Source organism: Mus musculus, chromosome 1 (assembly GCF_000001635.26).
Source record: "Mus musculus strain C57BL/6J chromosome 1, GRCm38.p6 C57BL/6J".
Taxonomy (NCBI): Eukaryota; Metazoa; Chordata; class Mammalia; order Rodentia; family Muridae; genus Mus; species Mus musculus.
In genome coordinates this window covers 146,877,904-146,903,493 of record NC_000067.6, presented here as the reverse complement: position 1 = coordinate 146,903,493, position 25,590 = coordinate 146,877,904, and the positions used below count along the sequence as shown (strand labels likewise).

Below are 25,590 nucleotides of genomic sequence, written 5' to 3'. Positions count from 1 at the left end.
TGGGCATCATGGTTTGCTTTGCCAACAAGCTTAATATATATTCTAGTATCTAGTGACTTAGTTTTTAAACTTAAAATATATATCCCAAGAGTCCTGAATATGTGCAGAATGCTTATATCATTGCAATCATTGTTTTATTTAGATTTCACGCTTGTGTCATGAATGTCTCTTTATGTGTTCTTAGAAAAGATGACCTATGACTTTAAAAAATTTGGTCCTGATAGTTTATTTTGTTATATGGTAAAGAAAGTTTATAAGCTATATCTAGAATAGATCTTTGCAATAACAAAATATTTTCTAATAATTATGTTATAATAAAATTTGAATTTATAGAAAAATTACTTAATATATGTCTATTTTTGCATAACAGACATGCAAAATCAGTGTAACTTTCAAAATAAACATTTAAGCTAGTTATGAAAGGTCTCTACATCAAGTGTATTTTAGTGATGTGAATCTCACAAAGATAACATAATCATTTGCATGTCAAGTACTTATATGAGCATTTTTATACCCTTATATTATAACTTGTGAATTCTAATAGTGTTATCTTATGGACATTTGTAAGATGTTGAAGTTACCAGTTTTTCCATATTCAGAGTTATTATGTGGAATATCAATTACTGATTATTAGAATTGGAATTAGTGAAAAATAGGGTTATAAAGAATGTTATTGGGTTATGCTCTTTGTACTTAGGTGTGTAATCATTTAATTTTGTTGTATATTTGTTGAAATGAATTGATATCTATTTAAGAATTAATTCGTATGACAATCCTAGTGATGACAAGTTTTAGCTTTAGTTTCTAAATGAAGCAGATAAATATCCTTCAGATATTCGGCTCTTCACCAAAAGAAGGGAGCTGCATACAAGCAGTTCACCTATTTGGGGTTTTCAGAAAAGATGATCAAAAGGAACCCTTAACTGTTTCCATTAAAAAGGCCTTGTGAATTTTCCCCAGGTTCCTACAAACTATATCAAATAGAACTCATTTCATGGAAAAAATGAATCCCACAGCACTTCTTGTTAATAACTGTTCAGCTACAAAATTTTATTGGTATCTTTTTATGTTCCCTCTAGAGGATGTAATGCACAAAAGCATTGCCACGGAACATATAAAATTACAAATGAAATTTATTGTAAAAAGTAGAATGTCTTCTAGACTGGTGTCAGTATTTATTTCATTCATAAACCAAAACTGTAGTATAATATATTCATTGTCAGCAAGTTCATGTGTGTAAATTGCCATCCAACGTTATTGACTGATATAAGACAGATATTGAAAAGACAATTTAAATTTACTTTTCCAAACATAAACTTCCACAAAAGCACTGTAAAAACTCCTTCAAGATTTTGGGTTGTGCTTGACATTTATGGTTAACTACATAATTTGGTTGTGTCATAATCCACTGTGTTTGGCAACTTGGCATTAAATGCCTGAAGAGCAGACTGAATTCTCACCACCTCACTAGTAGACAGCTTGAGTCTATGACGAAGCAAGCAAGAAAACAGATCCAGGCGGCGCTGACCGGGTGGGGAGAGTTTATTTACACGGTCTCTTATCTCTAGTAGCTGCAAAAGTGCCGAGTCCTGGGATCCCTGAGTATAAGGGTAGTCCAGCTGCAAAATCAGGTCCCGAATGGCTTCAGGGTCAAAGTGCATGCTGTAGCCAAACACTTGGATGTTGTTGATTTTCATGTAGCCCAGGTTCCGGGATGGGTCAATAAACTCCAAAGGCTCATAATAAATGCTCTCATTGCTGTTGGGGCCATTTGCCTTGATGCGACTCCTCAGGTAGATGTGTACTGTCTCAAAAAATGTCTTCCATTTGTTTCCCAGAGTCAGTGTCCAGTTATAGCACTGTAGAGGGAGGTCCAGCTTAGTCCGCTCCCAGTCTGGAAAGCTGCTCTCACTCACAGGCATAAACCAGCTCTCGGAGTGGCTGCCTCCAAAGGGATTGACATAAACAGCCAGCACTGGCTCCAACGTGCTGTTTTTAGTTAAGCAAATCTGTAAAGAGAGACCCAAGATCATGTGGACCAGACTGGACTTGTATTTGTTACTCTTCAAGGTCAGGAGCATCCGCTTTCTCCAGGAAGGATCAAACCAGCTGTTGAGGCGCATGTCATTGCTGATAAAGATGGCATGTACTTCTATTCGTCTATCTGTTTTCTGCAACAGGTATTTCATCTCTAGGTCTTGTAGGTCGGTCTCAAAGCCAATGTAGTGATCGGTTGACTCAGCGACTTCAGGCTTGCAGAGTCCCTGGCTCAGCATGTAGCCTGTGTTGCAGGTGCCACACCGGGTACGGTTGTCAGGTGCACAGGTAAGGCAGGCAGAGGCATCGCCCACAGTACAGGGCAGAAAGGCTGTGCACACTACCTGGTCGTTGGGGCATGTGCAGGAGTGGGTTTCCTCGGAGAAGCTTCCCAGAAGGCCATTCTCATTGCAGTAGAGAAAAGACTGGATGCGAGTGAGCCAGTAGGTTGATGTTCTAGAAATATAAAACAAAACAAATCTATATGAATACTTAGATCCTGTGTGTTTGTGTTTGTGTATGTGTGTGTTTGTGTGTGTGTACATGTGTCTACTGACCAAAAGTAAATACCAGCTTACTACTCCCTGCATGTATTGCCAGATCTACATACAGTAATAATATAAAGATGATCAATTATACATGCACACTCATACACACACATACACACAGAGAGAGAGATAGAGAGATAGAGAGAGAGAGAGAGAGAGAGAGAGAGAGAGAGAGAGAGAGAAAACCAAACAATTTTCTCCTGAATATTACTCACACCAAAAACCACTGACCAAAATCCAAAGACTATTCTATTGTTTGAAACCTGTTTCAAAGTATTGATGTTGTGAGAAACCATTTGGTCCTGGGATTTAACATGCTCATTAATGGGTTTATTTCATTGTCCCTGAGAATAAATTCCTGCAACCTTATAGGAAGAAAATCAACCAGTCATACCCTCCAAAGCTCCCAGGAACAAAACCTCCCACCAAAGAATACACATGGCGAGGGGTTGGGGTGGGGGACACATGGCTCCAGCTGGAGATGTAGCAGAAGATTGCCTTATCAGGCATCACTGTGAGGGGAGCATCATGGTCCTGTGGAAATTCCAAGGGTAGGGGAATGCTAGGATGTTGAGGCAGGAGCGAGTGGGCAGGTGGGGGAGCACACTCATAGAGGCAGGGAAGGGAGAAGGGGATATGAGGTTTGTGGAGGGGAAACTGGGATGTGAATAGCATTTGAAATGGAAATAAATAAAATAACCAATAAAAATTAAAGCAAAAAAAAAAAAAAGAACAAATGAAAACTCTAGGATACACAGCAACAGTACCACCATCAATAACAAGAAGGGCAATAACAACAACAGAAATATACTTTAGCCTGCTCGCCCATGGGTTTTGAATATCATGCTAAAGAACTATGAAACAACAACAACTACTACTATTATTCATTATTTACTTGCCAGTCTGCAGCATTCTGTTTTAGTAGTCACAAATGGACTACGACATTTTATTTCTGAGATTTTCTAAACACTTTTATGGTGAACTCCATAAAAAAAAAAAACAAAAAAAAAAAAAAAAAAAAAACAACAACAACAACAAAGAAAACCTCTTCTTACAAGTGTGCCCAAATGTTATAAATTAAAGTTATAAGTTTCTGTGTAATAAGCTGGAGGTGCAGACAGTAATTGCTATGTTTATTCTATTGTGTTTCTTTCCCTCCATTCTTCACCTTCTATTTTGATCTTGAGTGATCACTAAGAATTAAACCCTATAGATTTTCTACCATATTGATGGGAATCAGGTAGGTCTTTGCAGCTTTTTAACAAGTGTATTTCATTGGTCTTGAGATTCACTTAAGATCAGTTCATAGTGACTGACTCCCTAGATTTAGTTCCTAAACACTCATTCTACAATTCCCAGTCACATCCCAACACTGTCCATCCCCTTCTGCTGCTGTGCCTCAGACCCCAGTGAAGAAACACTTCTGCTTCCCAGGAGCAGGCCACACCAGTGAAAAGAACAGGTCCAGGGCAAGGCAGTTTGAAGAGGAGGTGCATGACAAGTGAGTCAGAAAGTACAAATAAGTAAATTCAGGCATAGACTCCCTCTGGACAGGACACCAGATCTGACTCCAGAGCCACAGACAGGTAGTGCACCATTGGCCCTCCTCTACTCAGTCAGTGCCCACAAATTCCACTCCCTTCCTTATCTCAGTATCCCAGTCACTGGCTTAAATTCCAGTGTAAGTGCACAGTCAACAATACTCAGGGCAATATGTCACCACCAGAACCCTGCTACCCTGGGACACCAAGACATGGAAATATGAACACAGCTTAAGTACAAGTACAAGCCTTAAATCCATATTTATGCAGATGAAAGATGTACTCAAAGAGAAGAGGAAAAAACTCTCTAAAGAAAATTATGAAAACACAAGTAAAAATTTGGAGAAAATCAATGAATCCATAAAGAATGCAAAGAAAGGAAGAAAAAAAAACCCAAACAGGTAAAGTAGATTGTTCAATATGTGAAAATAAACATAAAATTAAAGGAAACACAAACTGGGAGAATTCTCAAAATTGAAAATCTAGGTAAGCAAACAGGAACTACAGCCACATGCATCACCACCAGAAGATAAGAAATGAAAGAGGAACTCTCAGGCATTGGAGATACAACAGAAGAAATAGCTTCATTGGTTAGAAAAAAAGTTATACCTAAAAGATTACCAACACAAAACATCCAGGAAATTTGACACACTATGAAAAGACCAAAACTAATCCAGACAATATATTTTATAAAATCATAGGAGAAAGTTTCTCTAACATAAAGAAGGACATGTCTGTAAATGTAATCTTACATATTGGGCCAGTAAAGGATGTTTCCTCACAACAGAATAATCATAGAAAAAAGGACTTTTAAAAGCTGTAAGAGTAAAGGCCAAAAAGACATATAAAGGCAAACTTCTTGGAATTTCACTCAACTTCTCAATGAAGATTGTAAAAGCTTAATGCCTTGGACAGATATCTTGCAGCCACTAAGAAACCACAGATGCCAGCACAGGCTACTATACTCAGAAAAACTTTCCATCACTGTAGATGGAGAAAACAAGGCATTTGATAACAAAACCAAATTTAAACAGTATATGTCCACAAATCCTACCTTACAGAAGCTACTACAAGGAAAACTCTAATCAAGGGAGGTTAACTGCACCTACAACAACATATGCAGTAAATCCCACACTACCAACACACAAAAAAGGGAAACACACAAATGCAACAATATACCAACACACCAACCACCAACCCACAGACACAAACATACACACAAACATATGGAATACCACTACCACCATCACCACTGCCATGACAACTACCATCACCACCACCACTAACAGGAGTTAACAGCCATTGGTCAATAGCATCTCTCAATATCAACGGAATTAATTCCCCAGTAAAAAGACATAGGCTAATAGACTGGAATAAAGAAACAGAATCCCTGACTCTGCTGCACACAAGAAACACACCTCAATATCAAAAATAGACATTACTTCAGAATAAAGTGATGGAAAAAGATTTTCCTAGTTAATTCTCCCAGGAAGTAAGGTGGCTTAGATATTACTCTAATATTTAACAAAATAGACTTCAAACCAAAATTAATCAAAAGAAATGTAGAAGGACACTTTATACACATCAAAGGAAAAATCCACCAGGATGTTTTTTTTTTTTTAATTCTTAACATTTATGGCCCAAATACAAGGGCACACACATTTATGAAAGAAACATTGCTAAATTTAAATCACATATTGTACCTCAGACTTTAATAGTGGGAGACTTCAGTACCCCACTTTCATTAATGAAGAGATTATCCAAACAAAAACTTACCTGAGGGGGGGAAAAAATCTATTAAGTGAACCTAACAGATATCTATACACTGTATCACCAAATCAAATGAGAATATACCTTCTTCTCAGCATCCATGGAACCTTCGCCAAAATTGTAATAACTCAGTCACAAGTGAGTCTCAAGACACAAAAGGAAATTGAAATACCACACTGTATTCTAATCATTCAATATGGATCAATGCTGGAACTCAACAACAAAAACAGAGGAAAAGCTACAAACTCAAAGAAGCTGAACATTTTCCTATGGAGCAACTACTTTGTCAAGTCAGAAATTTAAAAATGAAATGAATTAAATACTTCTGAGAATTTAATGAAAATGAATGTACTGTACCCAAACTTATGGTATAGTATAGAACCAGTGCTAAGAGGAAAACTCATAGCACTAAGTCCATTCATAATGAAATTGGAGAGTCTCATACCAGCAAGTTAACACATGTGAAAACCGAAGAAGAAGAAGAAGAAGAAGAAGAAGAAGGAGGAGGAGGAGGAGGAGGAGGAGGAGGAAAAGGAAAAGGAAAAGGAAAAGGAAAAGGAAAAGGAAAAGGAAAAGGAAAAGGAAAGGGAGAAGAAGAAACATACCCAACAGAGCAGACAGCAGAAAGTAATCAAATCGAGGGCTGAGAACAATAAAATAGAAACAAAGGGAACAGCACATATAATCAATGAAACAAATAGGTGATTCTATGAGAAAATCAATAAAATAGACAAACTCTCATCCCAACTAACTAAAAGATAGAAAGAGAACATCCATATAAACAAAGGGGGACATAGCACCAGACACTGCAGAAAGTAAAGAATCATTAGGGTATATTTAAAAAAAATTGTACTTCACAAAATTGGAAAATGTAAAAGAAATAGACAATTTTCTTGATAGATACCACTTACCAAACTCAAATCAAGATTAAATTATATTTTTTTCATAATTTAATATAATTATTAAATTATATATCTCTTTATACCCTTAAGGGTATAGAAGCAGTTATTAAAAGACTCCCAACAACAACAACAACAACAACAACAACAACAACAACAACAACAACAACAAAAGCCCAGAGCCATAGGGTTTAAGCACAAATTCTACCAGATGTTCAAAGAAGAGCTAATACCAATGCTTCCCAATTATTCCACAAAATAAAACAGAAAGACTATTGCCAAATTCATTTCATGAGGCCATAGTCAACTAATAATCAGACCACACAAAAATTCAACAAAGAAAGAGAATTTCAGACCAACTTCTCTCATGAATATTGATGAAAAAAAATACTAAATAAAATACTTGCAAAATGATTCCAAGAACACATTAAAAAGCACATGCACAGTGATCAAGTACACTTTATCCCAGTGTTAGGAGGCTGATTCAATGTATGAAAATCAATGTATTTCACAATTTAACCAAACAGAAAGAAAAAACAACACACAATTATTTTTACTTGATATTGTAAAATCCTTTGACAATATTCCTCACCCCTTCATGATGAAAGTCTTTGAGAGTTAAGGGATACAAGGGACGTACATAAATATATTAAAGAAAATTTACAGCCAGTGATAGCCAATAACAAATTAATTGGAAAGAAACTCAAAGAAATTCCACTAAAATTAGGAGCAAGAAAAGGCTGGCCATTCTCTCCATATTTATTCAATATAGTACTTGAAGTTCTAGCTAGAAAAATAATACAACTAAAGGACATAATGGGGTTACAGATTAGAAAGAAAAAAGTCAAAGTATCTCTATTTACAAATGATAAGAGAGTATACTTAAGTGACTGCTAATGTTCTATGAGGAAACTCTTATAGCTCATGAACATCTTCAGTAAAGTACCTGGACACAAATTTAATTAAAATTAAAAACTCATTATCTCTTCCATATATAAATGACAAAGCAGTAAGAGACAAATCAAGGAAACCTCACTTTTCAAAAGTGATAAAAAAATATCTTGGTGTAACTCAAATCAAGCAAGTGAAGGACTGGTATGATATAAACTTCAATTCTTTAATGAAGGAAATTGAAGAATATATCAGAAAATGGAGAGATCTTCCATAACCACAGATAACTAGGATTAACATGTTATTAATGGCAATCCTAACAAAAGCAATGTACAGATTTAACACAATCCACATCAAAATTAGAACATAGTTCTTCATAGGTCTTGAAAGAACAATACTCAACTTCATCTTTGAAAACAAAATACCAGGGATGGCTAAAACTATTTGACAAAAAAAAAATCTTCTGGAGGTATTCCATCCCTGCTTTCAAGCTGTACTACAGATATAGTAATAAAACCTGCAAAATATTGGCACGAACACTAGCATATTCATCAATGGAATCAAATCAAAGACTCAGACATAAATCCACACATCTATGGACACCTGGTCTTTGATTTAAAAATGCAGAAGCATACAATGGAAAAAGAAAACATCCTCAACAGGTGGTGCTGGTCTCACTGGCTGTAGGTATGTAGAAGGATGCAAAGGTATTAATATCTATCACCCTACACAAAATGTAAATACGATTAGGCCAAAGATGGCATAAAACCAGATACACTGAACCTGATGAAAGTAAAGTGGCAATAGCTTTGACTGCATTGGCACAGGAGACAACATTCTGAACTGAATACTAACAGCAGAGACACTAAGATCAACAATTAATAAATGGGATATCCTAAATCTGAAAAGCTTCTGTATGACCAAGATCACAATGCAGAGGACAAAATGCAGCCTACAGAATGGAAAAAGATTTTCACCAGCTTTGCATCTGATAGAAGGCTAATATCTAACATATATAAAGAACTCAAGAAACTATACATCGACAAACCAAGTAATCCAATTAGAAAAAGGATGAACATATTTAAACAGAGAATTCTCAACAGAAAAATCTCAAATTGCTGAGAAACACTTAAAGGAATGTTTAACATCTTCAGCCACTAGGGAAATTTAAATCAAAATGACTTTGAAATTCCCACATATACTTGCCAGAGTGGCTTAGATCAAAATCACACACAACAGCTCATGCTGGCAAGGATGTGAAGCAAGGGGAACATGCATCGACTGCTAGTGTGAGTGCAAACTTGTATAGTCATGTTAGAAATTAATATGAAAGGTTGATCAGAATATTGGCAACTGTTCTACCTCGAGATCCAGCTATACCACTCCTGAGTATATACCCAAAGGATGCTCCATCCTATTATATGAACACTAGCTAAACCAAGCTTATAGCAGCTTTAGTCGTAATACCCAGACACTGGAAACCACCTAGATGTCCTTCAACTGATGAATGGATTAAAAATAAAGTTACCTTTACACAATATTTCTAACTTGTTTTTTTTTTTAAGTATCATTTTGAATTTTGCAGCCTAACAGATGCAACTAGAAAAAAAAAATCATGCTCAGTAAGGAAATGGAGGCCATGAAAGACAATTATGTTATGTACTCACGTATAAGTGAACATTAACAGACACAGAGAGGTTAAGTAACAAGGAAACCTAAGGGGGGCACAAGGATATCCCTGGATAGGGGAAATAGAACGGATTTTGTGGGTGGACTGTGGGTGGGTGGAGTTAGGAGCAAGGAGGGATCAGGTGAGCGGGATGGAGGTACAAACTTCTGGTAAAGGTCATTGAAATTGGGACCCATATCAGTCAGGAAATGGAGACATGCTACAATGTAAAAACCACAGAGTGACCATAATAGGGATTTCTGGTAATGGGGGACATGGAGCCTTACTGGCCATCTTCTGTTTGTTGCCATGCAAACCTCAGGTGTAGGGGTCAGAACACCAGCCCAGTCAGAGAACCTTGAACTACAGTGTTCTGGGACTAGAGCCTAGCAGAATTGCCTTTGAAAAGATCAGAAAGATTTCATACAGCAAATAATGGGAGCAGTTGCCAAGTCTCATATCCAGACAATTGGTGGATATCAGGTAGTTTTGCAGAGGAGAGAGAGAAGGGATTGTTGTAGCAGGACGGATATGGGACAGGAGACCATGGCTCACAGTATCAGTTAACTGATGGGAACTCATGTGGACTTGCAGGAATCAGGAAACCTGGGACATCTGCATGTATTTGATGACTGGGTGGCTTGGTGCTCTTAAAGGACCTCTAATGGTGTGAACATGGGGCTGCCTCTGACTCTGTTACAGGCTTCTGTGATCCTTGTCCTTCAACTGGGTTGCCTTGTCTAGTCTTGATGTGACAGCATCTCCATGGTCTTGTAGCTTGCTATGCCAGATTGGGTTGCCATCCCTGAGAGCCTGCTCTTCTCTGATGGGAGGACAGGAGGATAGGAAGAGGAAGAAGAGGAAAAATTTTGTTGAAATATAATATCTGAAAGACGAATAAAAGTAAAATCATGAAGAAAGTAGTTCATAGAATAAAGGGAGAATGAAATGGTTGTAGAAAAGATTGGGAGGAAAGGAAGATTAAAAAGAATAAAATTGTAGAAAATTATGGATTGTGGAAAAGCATAGTAAAGAGGCTTGGAGACTAACTCAGGAAAAGAACAATATTAAGTATGCAGACATTGTAAAAGGAGGAAAATCTGCGGTCCATCAGGAAAAGAGTTTGCTCTGTAACGAAGTTTTCACAAAGTTTATAGAGAAAAGCATTACAAAGAGAAAAACTACTTATTATGTAAATTCAAATCTATTTAGGCATAAATAATATTATTTAACAACCGAGAATCAGTTAAATGATTTACAAATTATCTTTTACACTAACTTGGGAAGGTAAATCTTTTGAGTTTACTGTTTTCATGCAAGCCTCGCACAAAAGCCAGTCACTGGTTTTTGCAACCACTAAAAAACAATGCTAAATATATTCTTCATGGTTATTAGTAATGTTTTAGTATAATATAAAAATTGAATTCTGAGCCATACACTTTAATGCCTTGGTGGCATACGTCTATTGACCATTAAAGTAGAGAAAAAACTCATAAAATATACTATAAACATTATTTTTAAATATTATATTTCTAAGTTTATAGTAAAATGCTGTAGGGGTATTAAAAGTGTTCAACATTATAGAAGGAAAATGTCTAACTGATGACCATGGGGGAAATATCAATTTATTGACGTATAAGACAACATCAATGATACAGAAAATACTTATTTCATTTGTGATGTAGTAGACAAAGTGCAGGAAGTTTATTTAAAAGCATTTTTAAGGGTCAACTACCAACTTTGAAACCTATTTTATTTACCATGTATGAAAACATAAGAACAAAATAAGACAGAGAGATGTTTTAAGAATCAAAGTACAATAATAGTGGGGTAGATACAGTACATGCTCACCGAATTAACAGGAAAGAAATGTAAAATCTTATTTCTGTGATCAGCACTGCTGTTACTCCCTCAGCATTTAAGGAAATGCCATTGTAGGCAGTTTCTTTATTATATCTGCATTTTCCTCAGAAAAAAACGAGCATTTTCATTTCTTTTTAACAATTCATGTCTTCATGATTAATTTTGCACGCCATCCCTACATTCCAATTTTACAATAGGTAGCCTTTCATTAACTGAACTGTACTCCAAGGTACATGATGTCATCTTGTGATGATTCCAAGGCCCTCAAAAGTTTGTGCAAACAGGAGAGCTCAATTCCTGAGGATATATTGTAGATGCTAATAGTTTTCAATGATGTATTAGAACATAGATTGATATAAAAACAATTACCTCTTCTCAGGGTTAAATCCTCTCTGAGCACTAATAATCTTATTTCCAAGGTCTTTTATTCCACCATTCTAATCCTTTATTGCTTTTCAAATCTGTGCAACACGTATCCGAAAATTTAAACCTAAATAATATAATTTCCATATCTCTTTGAAATTAAGGATTACTCTTTTTGGAAGGCCATTTCACTTTAGCTTTCATAGATTTGTCCTTCTTAGGCCTTAATACCTTAAACTAAATATAAATTCTGGGGATTAAATACCCACAGCCGTTTAAACAATCATAAGCTGATTGTTAGCTCAGTCACACACTGATCAGGTTGTGTAATGTGCTGTCACACTCCGTCCTCACTCCACTGCGCAGACTTGGACATCTCAGCCTTGGCAGTGATGCCTAGGCCTCAAGCTGATACAATTGACACAGGACAATCTTGTTCTTGGACATAGTTTTACACTCGGAGAAAAGCAAATTTCACTTTCAAGCTATCTTTTTGCACAGTGACTTTTACACAAACACACACACACACACACAGACATACACATACACCCCCTCCCCATATACACAGATAGAAAGAGATGCATACGTACATACATACATACATACATACATACACACAGAGAGAGTCAAAGAGAAAGAGAGACAGAGACAGGGAGGGAAGGAAGGATAGAGGGAGAGATGGAGAGGAGAGATGGAGAGGAGAGATGGAAAGTGGAAAGCCAAAGGAGGAAGGGGGAGGGAGAGAGGGAGAGAAGGAGGGAGGGAGGGAGGAATGGAGGGAGGGAGGAAGGGAGGAATGGAGGGAGGGAGATAGAAACAGAGACTGGGATTGAGACAGAGTTGAAGACATTGTTTCTCTTTCAGACATAGCATGAGCTGAGAATGACAGTCCTGGAACTTTCCTCATATTTTATCTAATCTGTGTTTTGGACCTAAATTTGAAAACATCATAAATAAAAAAGGTTTTAGCATAAAGTACAGCTATAAATGTATTTAATGCTTCACATGTATGTTTATAAGTTATAAAAAAAAGTTACTGATGAAAGCTTCAATATAAAAAATTAGCTAAATGAAAAAAATCATGACATATGACAGTATATTGAATATAATACCATCTAATCAAAGTTCAAGAGACAATGAATATGATTGTGTAAGCGATCATGAGAGAATTCCTGGAACAATAATAATCATGTATAACTGGATTTTTTTATAAAATATAAAAATTTTATATAATTGGCCTAGGTATATGGGTAAATCAATCTGTCTCTAATAAGACCTTTGTTTATCACTATTAATATTTTTGTAATCTAAACAAACCTCTTAATAGATGAATGCAATATTCTGCACTGAATGAGAGTGTCGATCCATAGTAGAACACTTTGCTTATCATGTGGTATTGACTGCATTGGAGCTAGAACACTTTAAAAATAGTCTCTGAAATGTAAATTATAAATGCAACTTCAAATAAAACTATAATAATTATAATCACAATCAAAAATATAATGTAAGAAAACATCTTACTAGAAATATAGGGTTAATATGACATTTTACCAACAAGAAAATTATACTGATATATAGACAAAGTCCAAATATAATTTAAAATAACAAACACAATGAAATTGAATGGGAACCAGAAACAGAACCTACAACGTTCTGTTTGATTAAAGTTACATGTGAAAAAATGGAATAATCTATTCTTGTGCTTGTTTGATATATTTTCCTGGATATGTATATATATTCTTTTGAGAGGTAAGGAGGATATAACCTAAATTATAGTAGAAATAAATATAATTTTTCTATTTACCCAAAAATGCCATCCGAGAATTTCTTAGTGCAATGAAAATTTCACATTTAGGTTTCCAATATGTATATAGTAGAAGAAGAATTCTAAATAGGCCAAAGCACATGGTACAGGCCTATAATCACAGCTACCCATAGATTGATGATGGAGTACTGAAGTTGTGTGAGTTCAAGTCCACTTTAGGCACTTAGTTTGACTTTGAATGCAGATAATTGAGGAATTTGGGGATACAGGGCAGTTGTAGAGTACTTCACAAATACACACTAATCTCCATGATTAATATAAAGAACTAGAAATGTAGATACTATGTTTATGTATCTGAGTTACAAGAGATAATATATAAACCCTCTTCCATTCTCATTTCCTACAGACACGGAAATTTAGAGTTACAAAATGAAAAATGGTTCATGTCAAATGCTAAATTGCTACCACCTTTTTGTGGTGTATTATTGCCTAAGAATTCTTTGAAGCTGGGTGTTGTGTTGCATGCCTTTAATCCAAGCACTTTGAGGGCAGAGACAGACAGATTTCTGTGTGTTGAAGTCCAGCCTTATCTAAAGAATGAGTTCCAGGTAATACCAAGCTACAGGGAGAAACCCTGACTCAAAATTAATACAAAAACAAAACCAAAAAAAAAAAAAAAACCTAGATCAAATCAGATCAAAACAAACAAACAAAAAGAAAGAAAGAAAAAGAATTAGTAAAAAGAAAATAAAAGTAAAAAAGGTGGAAAAAAGAAGAAAGAGAGAGAAAGAAGGAAGGAAGGAAGGAAGGAAGGAAGGAAGGAAGGAAGGAAGGAAGGAAGGAAGGAAGGAAGGAAGGAAGGAAGGACAAAATAGTCATGAGAGGTAGAGAAAGCAAGGGGCCTGGGTGGGTGAGAGGAGGGGGAGGGGAATGGTAAGAGACAGAAGAGAGGACCAGAAAAACAGGAGAATGAACAGAAATCTGTAGCTGCAGAGATTGGGTGGATGGGGGAATCTCTAGGATGTCCCTGAGAACTGGGAAGGGGGAGGCTCCCAGGAGTCAATGTTGGTGACCTTCACTGTGATGCTTAACAGTAGGGACATGGAGAAAAGAGACAGAAATATTGTAGGAGCACATTTTGTAGACAACCTTGAGGAAATACTTTCCAGACATCAAGAGGCCCATGCACATATGAACTCACATAGAACAGACAAATATCTTCCAATGTGAAGAAGGGCAAGTGTGGGAAAATTCTCTCCCCTAACCAGAAGCTTGTTGCAACTAATAACTGCAAGGAGAGGTATGATCATTTTTCCTATAACCTATTTTTTTCTATCATCCTAGTATTGTTTTCATGTTGCTTCTTTATGCTTTACTTCGAGAGAGAGAAAGAATATGAAGAGAATTGCTTAGTGAGGAGTGGGATCTATGAGGAGTTGTCAGAAATGCTAATATATTCACAAGAACAAACTGAATTTCAACGTTTGAGTTTAACAAAACCTACACTCAACTGGGAAGACAGAAACTCAATTTAGGGCTTGTCAAGATCATATTGGCCTTGTTCCATGTTTGAGGAGTTATCTTGATTGATGATTGATGGGAGTGGGAGTGGGGTGGGACAGTGTACTGCAGGTGACACCATTCCCTAGGTAAGTGCAGTATGTAAAAAAATTAGCTGAGCATGAGACAGGCTCATGGTTTCTACTTCAGTTTCTGCCCTGATTTCCTTCTTCTACATACTGTGACCTGGGAAAACTGTAAATCAAACAAATATATCCCCCCTCTACCTTGCTCTTATGCTCAGAATATTTATCACAAAAACATAAAGTACATTAAAATAGCTCACTTAACAGTTAATTTTGAATTATATAGACAAATATATATGAACATGTACAAAAAAACCCACAAAATTTCAACTTTCCTCATAAACATCACATTGCCATCCAGACAGTTTTATTAGGGACTCTTAAGAGAAAACAGTTTTCTAGCCAAATTACATATCTAAATTTTTCCTCCCTGTTGCCAAATTTAAAGACGAATCATATTGATTCTTATATTTTTAATGTTACTCTCTCTGGTCATGACTCCTCAAATAGGCTTAGGCTAATCTCTAAAAAAAATAACCCATATCAAAATGACCCTTGTAGGCATTTTCTTCAGATGAAGGCCACATAAACATTATTAAATACAAGGTAAAATAAATGCATGGGAGCCCATAAAATTGTTTCCTCATCCCTACAAGCTATAATTAGTTCTAAAACATTAGTCATGTCAAAACTCTTAACACTCTCTATGAGTTTTCTTATTAACACATACAAATACAAACATGCACATATATATGCATAACACACACATATATACATATATTATATATATCATCTATATCCATAATCATTACTATATCCATCAAAATATACAACTCCATATCTATTACCATATTCATACCCATACCAATACTCATATCCTACATTGAATCATATATGTCTATATCCATACCTGTATCTAATCAATATCTAACCTCTATCTCCATCATATATCTATCTATACACACATCTGTAGGTAGTGCTTCTGATGCTTTGATCAGGAATCTGCATGTGAACACTGAAGGTCCTCTTCTACAATTTGTTTTTCATCAATAAAGATGCTAATGGCTAATAGCTGGACAGAAGAAGTGGTACTTCCAGGTTCCTGTAGGCAGGCCAGGAGACACAGGAGGAGGAAAGGGTATGCACTATGCTTCAGATAGAGAAAGAGTCACCTGGCATGTAGGGTATTGAGCAAGGAGGAGGTAACCAGGCAAATAAGTTAAAGGCAGATTTAAAGTGTTGAGCAAGGAGTAAAGGGAAAGGCACGCTAGCCATGGGAGGCTTAGAAGAAGCCAGCTGCTGAGCCATGGGGCAGGTTAAAAATGAGTGGTGTGTGTGTGTGTGCGTGCACATGCATGCATGTGTGCGTGTATATGGTGTGTGTGTGTGGGTGTGTGTGTGTGTGTGTGGGTGTGTGTGGGTGTGTGTGTCAGATCCAAGGGAATCAGGGCAGTGGCTGGTATCAGGGTCTGCCTGAAGGTTGAAGAGGGGTAATGGAAACTACAAAGTACATGTATATGTATCTATCTATATTTATATCTATCTCAGCTATTCTCTACCTCTGTTCAAATGATCAACTCAGTTTACTACTAGTGTGGACATTGAAAACTATTAACTATAAACATTTCAGTATGATCATCTAGTACTACTATACTGTTGACCTAATGATTCTGCTTTTACATTGTCTGTGTCTCTTTCACCAGTAATCCCCTATACATCAACAGAGAAGGCTTTTTTAAAAAAAATATGATGGCAGAGTTATTTCTCCATTTAGACTACATTTCAAGCATGGTGTCCAAAGAATTTTAGAGTATTGTCCCCTCTACATCTTCAACCTGTTTTCTGGTTACAGTCAATTCACTATTTGCTTCACTGACTCTAAGATATTTTGATCATATTTTCAGATAAATTTTATTTTAAATGTATAATAAGTTCTTCTACTTAGAAAAAACATAATAATATTCTATGGAACTATCTATAATCCCTCTGGGATAGTAGCTGAAACCCCTTTCCAATAACCATACTATATATGTAAACTTTCCTCATGATTGTGACTTCAAATATATATCAATACTCAAGAAAAACAAAGAAAGTCTCTCAAACATTGGCAATATTTTCCTCTTATGTTCTCTCCATTGCTCATTCATAAGGTGCCAGGTTCTAGAGCAACTTGTCTGAGTATTTAGCATCATCTCTTCTAATTACCAAATCACCATGTATCATCTTCTAAGAGGCAAGGATATTCTTTAAGAGGGATATGCATCATGGCATAGGGGCCAAGTGTGAGTAAAAGGACATCTTGATAATTAATACCACAATACTATTATAATCATTCTTTTAGATGCCAAACAAATAAAATATCCACCAATTATTACCTATAGTGTTAACAAGTAGAAGTCACCTAAATTGTATCATTCATTGATTTTAAGATTTTGCAAAGTTTCACTCAACCTATTGTGTCCTTCTGGAGTGACAGTGAACAGGAGCCTTTGGAAATAATGATTGCATTGTTATTTCTCATAAATGAAGGTGATAGATGTAAAAATGATTTTGAAAAATTATAGGTTCAAACTCATAAACTAGAAGAACAAATATAATTGCAAAATAAATGATGACAAATTAATGAATATTTGAAATGATATAGCTAAATGGAGGTGATAGATACAGGATAACAAAGAAAGATTAATATAGAGATATTTGGGAGGTTTTGATTATCATTCAAAGATAAAGTTATCCTTATACTGGAAAGAATCTGATACCAGATTCCTTGCTAAGTTTGCAGGTTTAACAACTATAAGTTATTTAGATAAAGAATATCTTAATTGTGAAGGAAAAAAAATCAAAAAAATTCTGGCTCTGATTCTACCACTGGTGAGAATTCATAAGACAATAATTTGGTTTTTACCTAGCTTTTCTGCTGTGACAAATCTGACTTAAACTATATAACTATTAAAAATTATGTGACATTTATGTATTCAAGAAATGTTATAAATATATATACTGATTATAAATTTTTATAAATTATATAGTGATTATCTTAAAATGTTAGTGTAGATGAAGATACTAGTGCTGAATGGTTGTTTGAAGCTAGGCAAGTTTGAAATCAACTTCCATCTAAAAGATATCTGTAGAATCATATCCTCAGTGCTACAGCTTTTGTGAATCTGTTCTGTAGTAGAGATGGCATCCAGTCAAAGCATGAGTGCTATGGACACTTGTACCACAAACCTTCAGGTGTAAATGAGTGCACATGACTCTAGAAAACATTATTCTCTTGGAAATAAACAATTATTAGTTCAGTGTGTGTGATTAGTGTATATTCATGCATGTTTATGATAGTGAAAGAACTGTATACTAGTCAAAATATTTTTAAGTTATATCTTTTTAAAGGTGGCTCACAATATGCTAATTCCACAAGCTTTAAACTCATTATGTTTCATAAGATCTTTTTAATTAAGCAATGGGGAATAAATAGGTATGTTCTGGTGATATTTTCTAAAACTTTATTATTATCTTACATTTGAAAAATAGAATCATTATGTATAAAATGACTGGTTATAAGACAATAGAAATGTGGTATGTGTACTATTTTTGACCTCATTTCTTAATTGTGATAAGAAAATGATGAATTATTTTAAATGATCCTCTTATAATGATTCATCACAAAGAAAACCACAAATGCAAGAGACAATACTTTAATCTTTGCTCTCATGCTGAGTTATACAACATGGAACATCTCTCTCACTGAAATGATAAGACTTTCCATTAACAAAATATCATCTGGTTGGTAAAAAGAATGAGTCTTTCTGGATCTTATCAGCAGTGACACAAATCAAACAGGAATTCAGAATTACTCTTCTCTCTTACTTGTAGGGTAAACCATGAAATTATAGATGGGAGCCTGTTATCAACTGTCAGAAAGATAGACAGAAGTTTCTGTCACTTCAAGAGCTTAATCTTTTCTGCTGCCAGGATGAAAATCCATGTGCATACTTACCCCATCTATTCTTTCCTTCATTTCACTTTTTCACAGTAAATATACTTGTAAATTATATAAAAATAAAACATTTACTGTTTTAAAAGTTATTTATATCCATTTTTGTTAATTTATTGGCTTTGTTTATATATCTTTTGATAAGTTTCTTTTGAGAATGAAAGAGAGGGTATATGTAGATCATTGCTAAGACTGTTTTGAAAGATTATAAAATAACATAAAAATAAACAAACATCAGTATTTATTTTAATTTGTAATCTTTGGGCTATCCGGGTCATTTTTACATAAAATATAGTATTTAAACAGGTATGAAGCACATTATCCAGTTTCCAGAGCCACGAAAGCCATACTCTAAGGCTCCTGTACATCATATGTTGTAACAATATGGACTTCAATTTTAATATGAACCTTACTATGATAAAGCATTTGTCTGTATGTTTGTGCAGTGCTCAACACTAGAAAAGAGTCTTGATTGATTTCTTTGCTTCTGATATAAAGATGGTCAGAGAATGCTGAAGCTAGGCACAGGAAAGACTATTGCTGAGGCTTTCTAGTGGTAGCTTGGCTGTAAGTTCATTTAGAAGCTGTGTTGTGAAGGAATGAGGGGGAGCATAATAGAGCCTGGTCATCCAATATCTTCTCCCAGCCTCCATATGCTCAGGATCACTTCTATTTGCACAGAAACATGTGCATTTATAGCAAACACACACCCTACCAACAAACCCCCTGCCCCTGACAAACACATACATGCACACAGTTTGAGAACAAACAGAGGGAAGTGGTTTGGGCTTTATGATAACTGCATTTTTACATAGGCAATGTACATTATTCTAACTTTTTATAACATTCATCATATAAACATATAGACATCATGTATGTGTGTGTGAATTTATGTATACCCAAATATCAGAGAAATACAATTGATGTTAGCAATTGTACTGCTAAGAAGCAAAATAGAACACAGCCACAGAATAATGATTCAAATGTAGGTTTCGTTCCCTATCATTTGACAACACAATAGTGGTAGATTCATTATTAAATTAACAAAACCTTAACTCGTTCAGCATAATGTACTAAATGCAAATAAGCTACTTTCCCAGCTTCTAGTAAACTCAGAGACCCTTATGGGACTCAGTTCAGTTCCAATCTAAAACCTAAGAGGGAGAATTTGGCATTGTTCACACTCCTTAAAGACATCAGCAGCACTGGTCTTTTCTCTTGCTGATACTTACTCTGATAATACATATCATGCCTCAGGCATAAGAAAATATTTTGTGAATTCAAGACAGCAAGCTCATCAGGAAGCTAAGGAAGAATAAAAACTAAAATAATATATAATCTCAGAAAGTTATTCCACTTCTCATGGGTGCTGACAGTGCTCCCTATGAGAACATAAAATAACTAATACCCCAATAGCAAGTATAAGAAATCTCCTTTGGAATGTTGATCAAGGCAATATAGACTACTGATGTATCCCTTAACTGTCTTTCAGGGGTTGAAAGTAAGTACTTATTACTGAATACACCATACACTTAAAGCTTAGGACTTGGGATTATTCCAAGTGGATCTAACTTGAAAGGCAAATCCTGTGCTCTGGCTTCCTGAGTAAGAAAATATAATGCAAGCTGCCAAGTGAGGAAAACAATAAAATGGTCATAACAAATGTATACCTATGAACTTTAACAAAGATGAGCATGACAAGATATTCATGTAGGTACAATAAGTGGCACTTACTCATATGTTAGTAACCAATAGCTCTGTAATTGGATTGAAAATTCACTTAAGAAGGAAATAATTCCTGGCAGTAGAAACCTAGCCAAATTTCTAGGGACAATAATGTCATGTCATTTTTGAGAAAGCACAATCCTTAACTGCATTATAAATCTTGTCTTTATACCAACATCTAAGTGTAGCCATGACCCTTCCAAAGAAGCTCCTCTGACAGAAAATAGAGATCACCACAGAAAAACACCTCTGAACACGTAACACAGATCAGCAGATCAGGGCACAATCCCCAGAGCATTTACATCACGGCTCTGTATTTATGTCTCAGGGGACACAGCAAAAGAGGTACCAAAAAGATTGTCAAAGCAAGAATACCAGGAAGTTTGCAGTGATATATTTTTCCTAGTTGAATAAATATGACTAGAACAATGGCAATGTCAAAAAACATGCTAACATCGAAGGAGAAAAATTAACAGGCTCCAAGACCTAGACAAGAACTACAAACGACTAAAGACTGATAGGAATGGGAGAATGTCTCAGATGAACTCTTTTGTTGATTGACCAAACCCAATCCTAGCTATCATCTTCCTAAATGGAGAAATTTCAGAGAAATCCCATGAAGCTATACGTGCACAAACAATAAAAATGGATTCAGAAACTCATATTTTTGCGTTCATAGAACTTTCTCTCTACATATGTATTGTGTATATAATAACAATAATAATAATCTAAGAATAAAATAAAAAGGGTTATCAATTTCAGAGAGGCATAGGAGAGTTTGGAGATAGCATTTATTTGATGATCAATAAAAGATGTTTTCTACGCATGAAGGGATGGATGCATGTTTCAGGAGTGATTTAACTTGAAAAGATTTGTGTCCTAAATATAAAGAAAAATAAGAAAACAATAATTTGGAAAAGAAACTTGACTTTGCAATTTTACAATGTAAGACTAGCAGACAAAATTCTTAGAATTCATGATTAATAAAAACATAGAAAAATTAAAAGAACATTAGTTAAATTAGCTAAATAATTACGTGAGTTTATTTTAATGAGAACTGTAAAATACATAGCAAAACGATGTCCCTGAGCTTTTAAAGAGTAGGAAAGGATAAGTTCTCAAATGTTACTGAATGTATCTGAAAAATTCTCCATGCTCAGCATTCCTAAATTGAAGCATGAAAGTCTATAAAATGATATCTGTTCTGTTGTTTTCTGATTGTTTTACATTCAACATGGATTTGGGTTTTGTTTTGTTTATTTCAGTTTTTAGCCTTGGCAACATAATGCCATTGTTCTTGACATATTACCACATCAATGCTTATGATGTGCATTTAAATTGATGGGAAGATACTCTAAATAGAGATATAATAACAATAATGTGAATAATTTGAATAATATGATATAGAAATAATTGACTAGTAGGAATATTAGAAATTTCATATACATAATAAGCAATGTTGTATTTTTTAATGAAAGCATACAAATCATTATTTGCACTAAAATTTTTATTTTTTAGTTTTTTTGTTTTAAGAAAAGAATGAGAAAAAACAAGAAGTATGTAGTGAATAATTTTATCTTACCAATATTTTCCCTTATTCTAGGGAATAGAATTCCGTGTATTCTTAACAGTATTTGGATCCTTATAAGAAATGGTTTTCTTATCATTTTACTTTATCCCAACTCATATCACTTCGGTAAATGATGTGAGGTGCAACTTCTTCCCAGTCCTCTAAACTGAAAGAAACATGCCACCATTCATCAATTGTTTAAGTTGTTTTGGTCAGAATTGTGCTGAGGCATTACATTTCCCAAGAAAGAATCGAGGATTAAATCAAACCCACAACATTCAACTCGGTATTCACAGCACAGCTCTTCATGTCAACAGAAAATAACACAGTATTTTTTTTTCTTCATAAAAGCATCAAAGAGTGCAGACTTTCTGTTATAAGAAATTCCAATTGAAGAACTCTGTTGTATAGCTTGGAAGGTGACAGCCATGTTAATTTCATTGTGAAAATGGTTTGAGTAACAGCACATTTATCAAAATATCATATTGTTCACCTTCAACATACACATACCCTGCCCATCCAAGATTATAAAGCTTAAAAGTTATTAAACACAACTCAGCTGAGTATTTTTACTTTCCATTTTTACTACACTGTTTTTAAGCACAGCCCTCTGTTAAATTTCTTCATTCATTTCTTTAAAATGCTTTAAATTAATAAATTGAGAGCAAATACATGAAGGTGGGGCAAATGGTGTTTTTCAACAAGTTAAAAATCTTTTTGTAATTCTTAGTGTGTAGTAGTCATAGAATGATATTTATAGATATAAATATCTTGCGATTTACTATGAGTAGTTTTTATGTACCAATTCCATAATAATATGACTGGCTGAAAATGATTTAAAATTAAGGAAATTCATTTTGTCATTTATAAGTGGAGATTAGAAATAAGGATAAGTTTATTTACTCCAGTACAGCTAGTAACAGAATAAAATGAAAGCATACAGATATACCCTGTGACAGTGTAATGGCCAAATGGTGAACAGACTTGGGATCTAGAATGGACACAGGCTGGGTTAGTTCACAGACTTAGTAAACATTTAATTTGAGGATATATTATTTATTTCTGTGGAAGTGCTTCTTAAATTCTCTTTTATAAAATTAATTTGTCCTTTATTTGTGTTTGTGTACACAAGAGTGTGTGTATCCTCTGATATGTCCACGTGTAAATCAATGTAAAGGAAAGAAGAGGGTATTCAGCTAACCTATATTTGGAGTTAGAAGCAAATGTTATCCTACCCAACATGAGTGCTATGAACAGATCTTTTGTTGTCTTTAAGAGCATCAAGTCTCTTAATTGATTAGCTTTTTCTCACACCCCTAAAGTGTTCTTTTATTATGCCAACTAGGTTTATCCTGCACTATTTTTAAATTACTTCATACCTTGAATCTTTTCAATTCTATAGAAAACTATAAAATTCTGTTTTTCCCTAGACAATAGTTACATAATAGACCTAAAAATATCATACATGTTTACAAGGTAGGAGACAGGAGCTTTAAACTTCAGTTAAGAAAACTTTGTTAATGTTTTGCAAATGAAAGCATACCTAGTCTCCTCTTTTCAAGTATTTCCAAAATAAATTTCCCTGTAAGTGTGTTCATACATTGAACCTTTCAAGAAACACTGAGGGTTTATTAACACCCATATGATTTTTGCCATTATTTATATGAAGTTCTACGCACCTCTTGTAGACTAAAAATGAGAGACCTTGGAGCAACTTTCAAAGCTGCTTTGTTGTAGCTTCTGGTACATCTCTCAGCTTGTAAATGAATTTCTTATCTACTCTGGGTATACTCCATTCTCACTGGCTGGCACTCTCTTGATTGGAAGTAAGTTTACTTGTCTCCATAAGCATTATTATTTATTGCTCTCTACTAATGTACTCCCTCTGGCATCTGTAAAGCTTCTCCATTCCACCTACGTATTTATAAATTGGCACTTTAATAAAGGATACATTCTCTACAATTCTTTTCTACAACTGATGTTGATACTAACTCTTCTTGCTACCACCTCAAATTCTTTTTCCTATTGAGCATTTTTATAAAAGATTTTTAAAGAAATAATTTCACTAAGATGATAGCTCCAATCATTGTTGTACTACATTTAATCTTAATTATTCATGGTTGTATTCTTTATAACAATATCTGGTTAATAACATTCACTCTATAAATTATAATATGTGAAGTAATTGTGTTAAAATTGTAAACAGTATAATCTATCAATATAAATAATATAATCTATTTTTGCTATTTTGTATTTCTGAGTCATTCTTTTAGATATAGTAGAAGCAATTCTCAGCAAATAGATATCTTTGTCATAAAATTATTTCCTTCATCTTCTCTTGATTGCATCCAAATGGAGAGTATGCTCTTCAATCAACAATTATTCATTTTATACTGCTTTCCCTTTCTAATAATTTTGGTGTTTAAAATTAGAATTTAGTTGGCATATAGTTTTAAAATAAACCATGTGTGATGAAATATAAGAAACATCAGCACTCTAGGTATTTCTTTTTTTTTTAACAATTTTTTTATTAGATAATTTCTTCATCTACCATTCAAATGCTATCCCAAAAGTCCCCTATACCGTCCTGCTGCCCTGCTCACAAACCCATCCAATCCCATTTCCTGGCCCTGGCATTCCCCTGTACTGGGGCATATAATCTTTTCAAGACCAAGGGCCTCTCCTCCCAATAATGGCCACTAGGCCACCTTCTGTTACATGTGCTGCTAGAGACAAGAGTTCAGGGGGTGCTGCTTAGCTGATATTGCTGTTCCTCCTATAGGGTTACAGATCCCTTCAGCTCCTTGGGTGTTTTCTCTAGCTCCTCTATTGGGGGCTCTGTGTTCCATCTATAGATGACTGTGAGCATCCACTTCTATATTTTCTAGGCACTGGCATAGCCTCACAAGAGACAGGTATATCAGGGTCATGTCAGCAAAATCTTGTTGGCATATGCAATAGTGTATGCATTCGGTGGCTGATTATGGTGTAGATCCCTTGATGAGGCTGTCTCTGGATGGTCCTTCCTTCTGTCTCAGCTCCAAACTTTGTCTCTGCAACTCCTCCCATGGGTATTTTGTTCCCCATTCTAAAGAGAGATGAAGTACCCACACTTTGATCTCCCTTCTTGATTTTCAGGTGTCTTGCATATTTCATCTTATCCACTGATCAGTGAGTGCATATCATATGAGTTGCTTTGTGATTGGGTTACCTCACTCAGGATGATATTCTCCAAATCCAATCATTTGCCTAAGAATTTAATAAATTCATTGTTTTTAATAGCTGAGTAGTATTCCATTTGGTAAATGTACCACATTTTCTGTATCCATTCCTCTGTTGAGGGACATCTAGATTCTTTCCAGCTTCTGG

At 35.0% G+C, this 25,590-nt stretch overlaps 1 protein-coding gene across 7 annotated transcripts in view; it reads right to left on the bottom strand.

Moving 5' to 3' along the window:
• Window positions 1–1,021: 1,021 nt before the first annotated feature.
• Window positions 1,022–25,590, bottom strand: part of Brinp3 (bone morphogenetic protein/retinoic acid inducible neural specific 3) — a 406,844-nt gene continuing 382,275 nt past the window's right edge. For 2 of the 7 annotated variants that reach the window (NM_153539.3, NM_001145807.1), the window contains exon 8: window positions 1,022–2,493. In NM_153539.3, coding sequence (NP_705767.3) covers window positions 1,377–2,493 — 1,117 coding nt within the window. In that variant the 3' untranslated portion in view covers window positions 1,022–1,376. The remainder of the gene's footprint in view (window positions 2,494–25,590) is intronic. The other 5 variants (NM_001357571.1, NM_001357572.1, XM_030252958.1 and 2 more) reach the window with 3 other exon arrangements.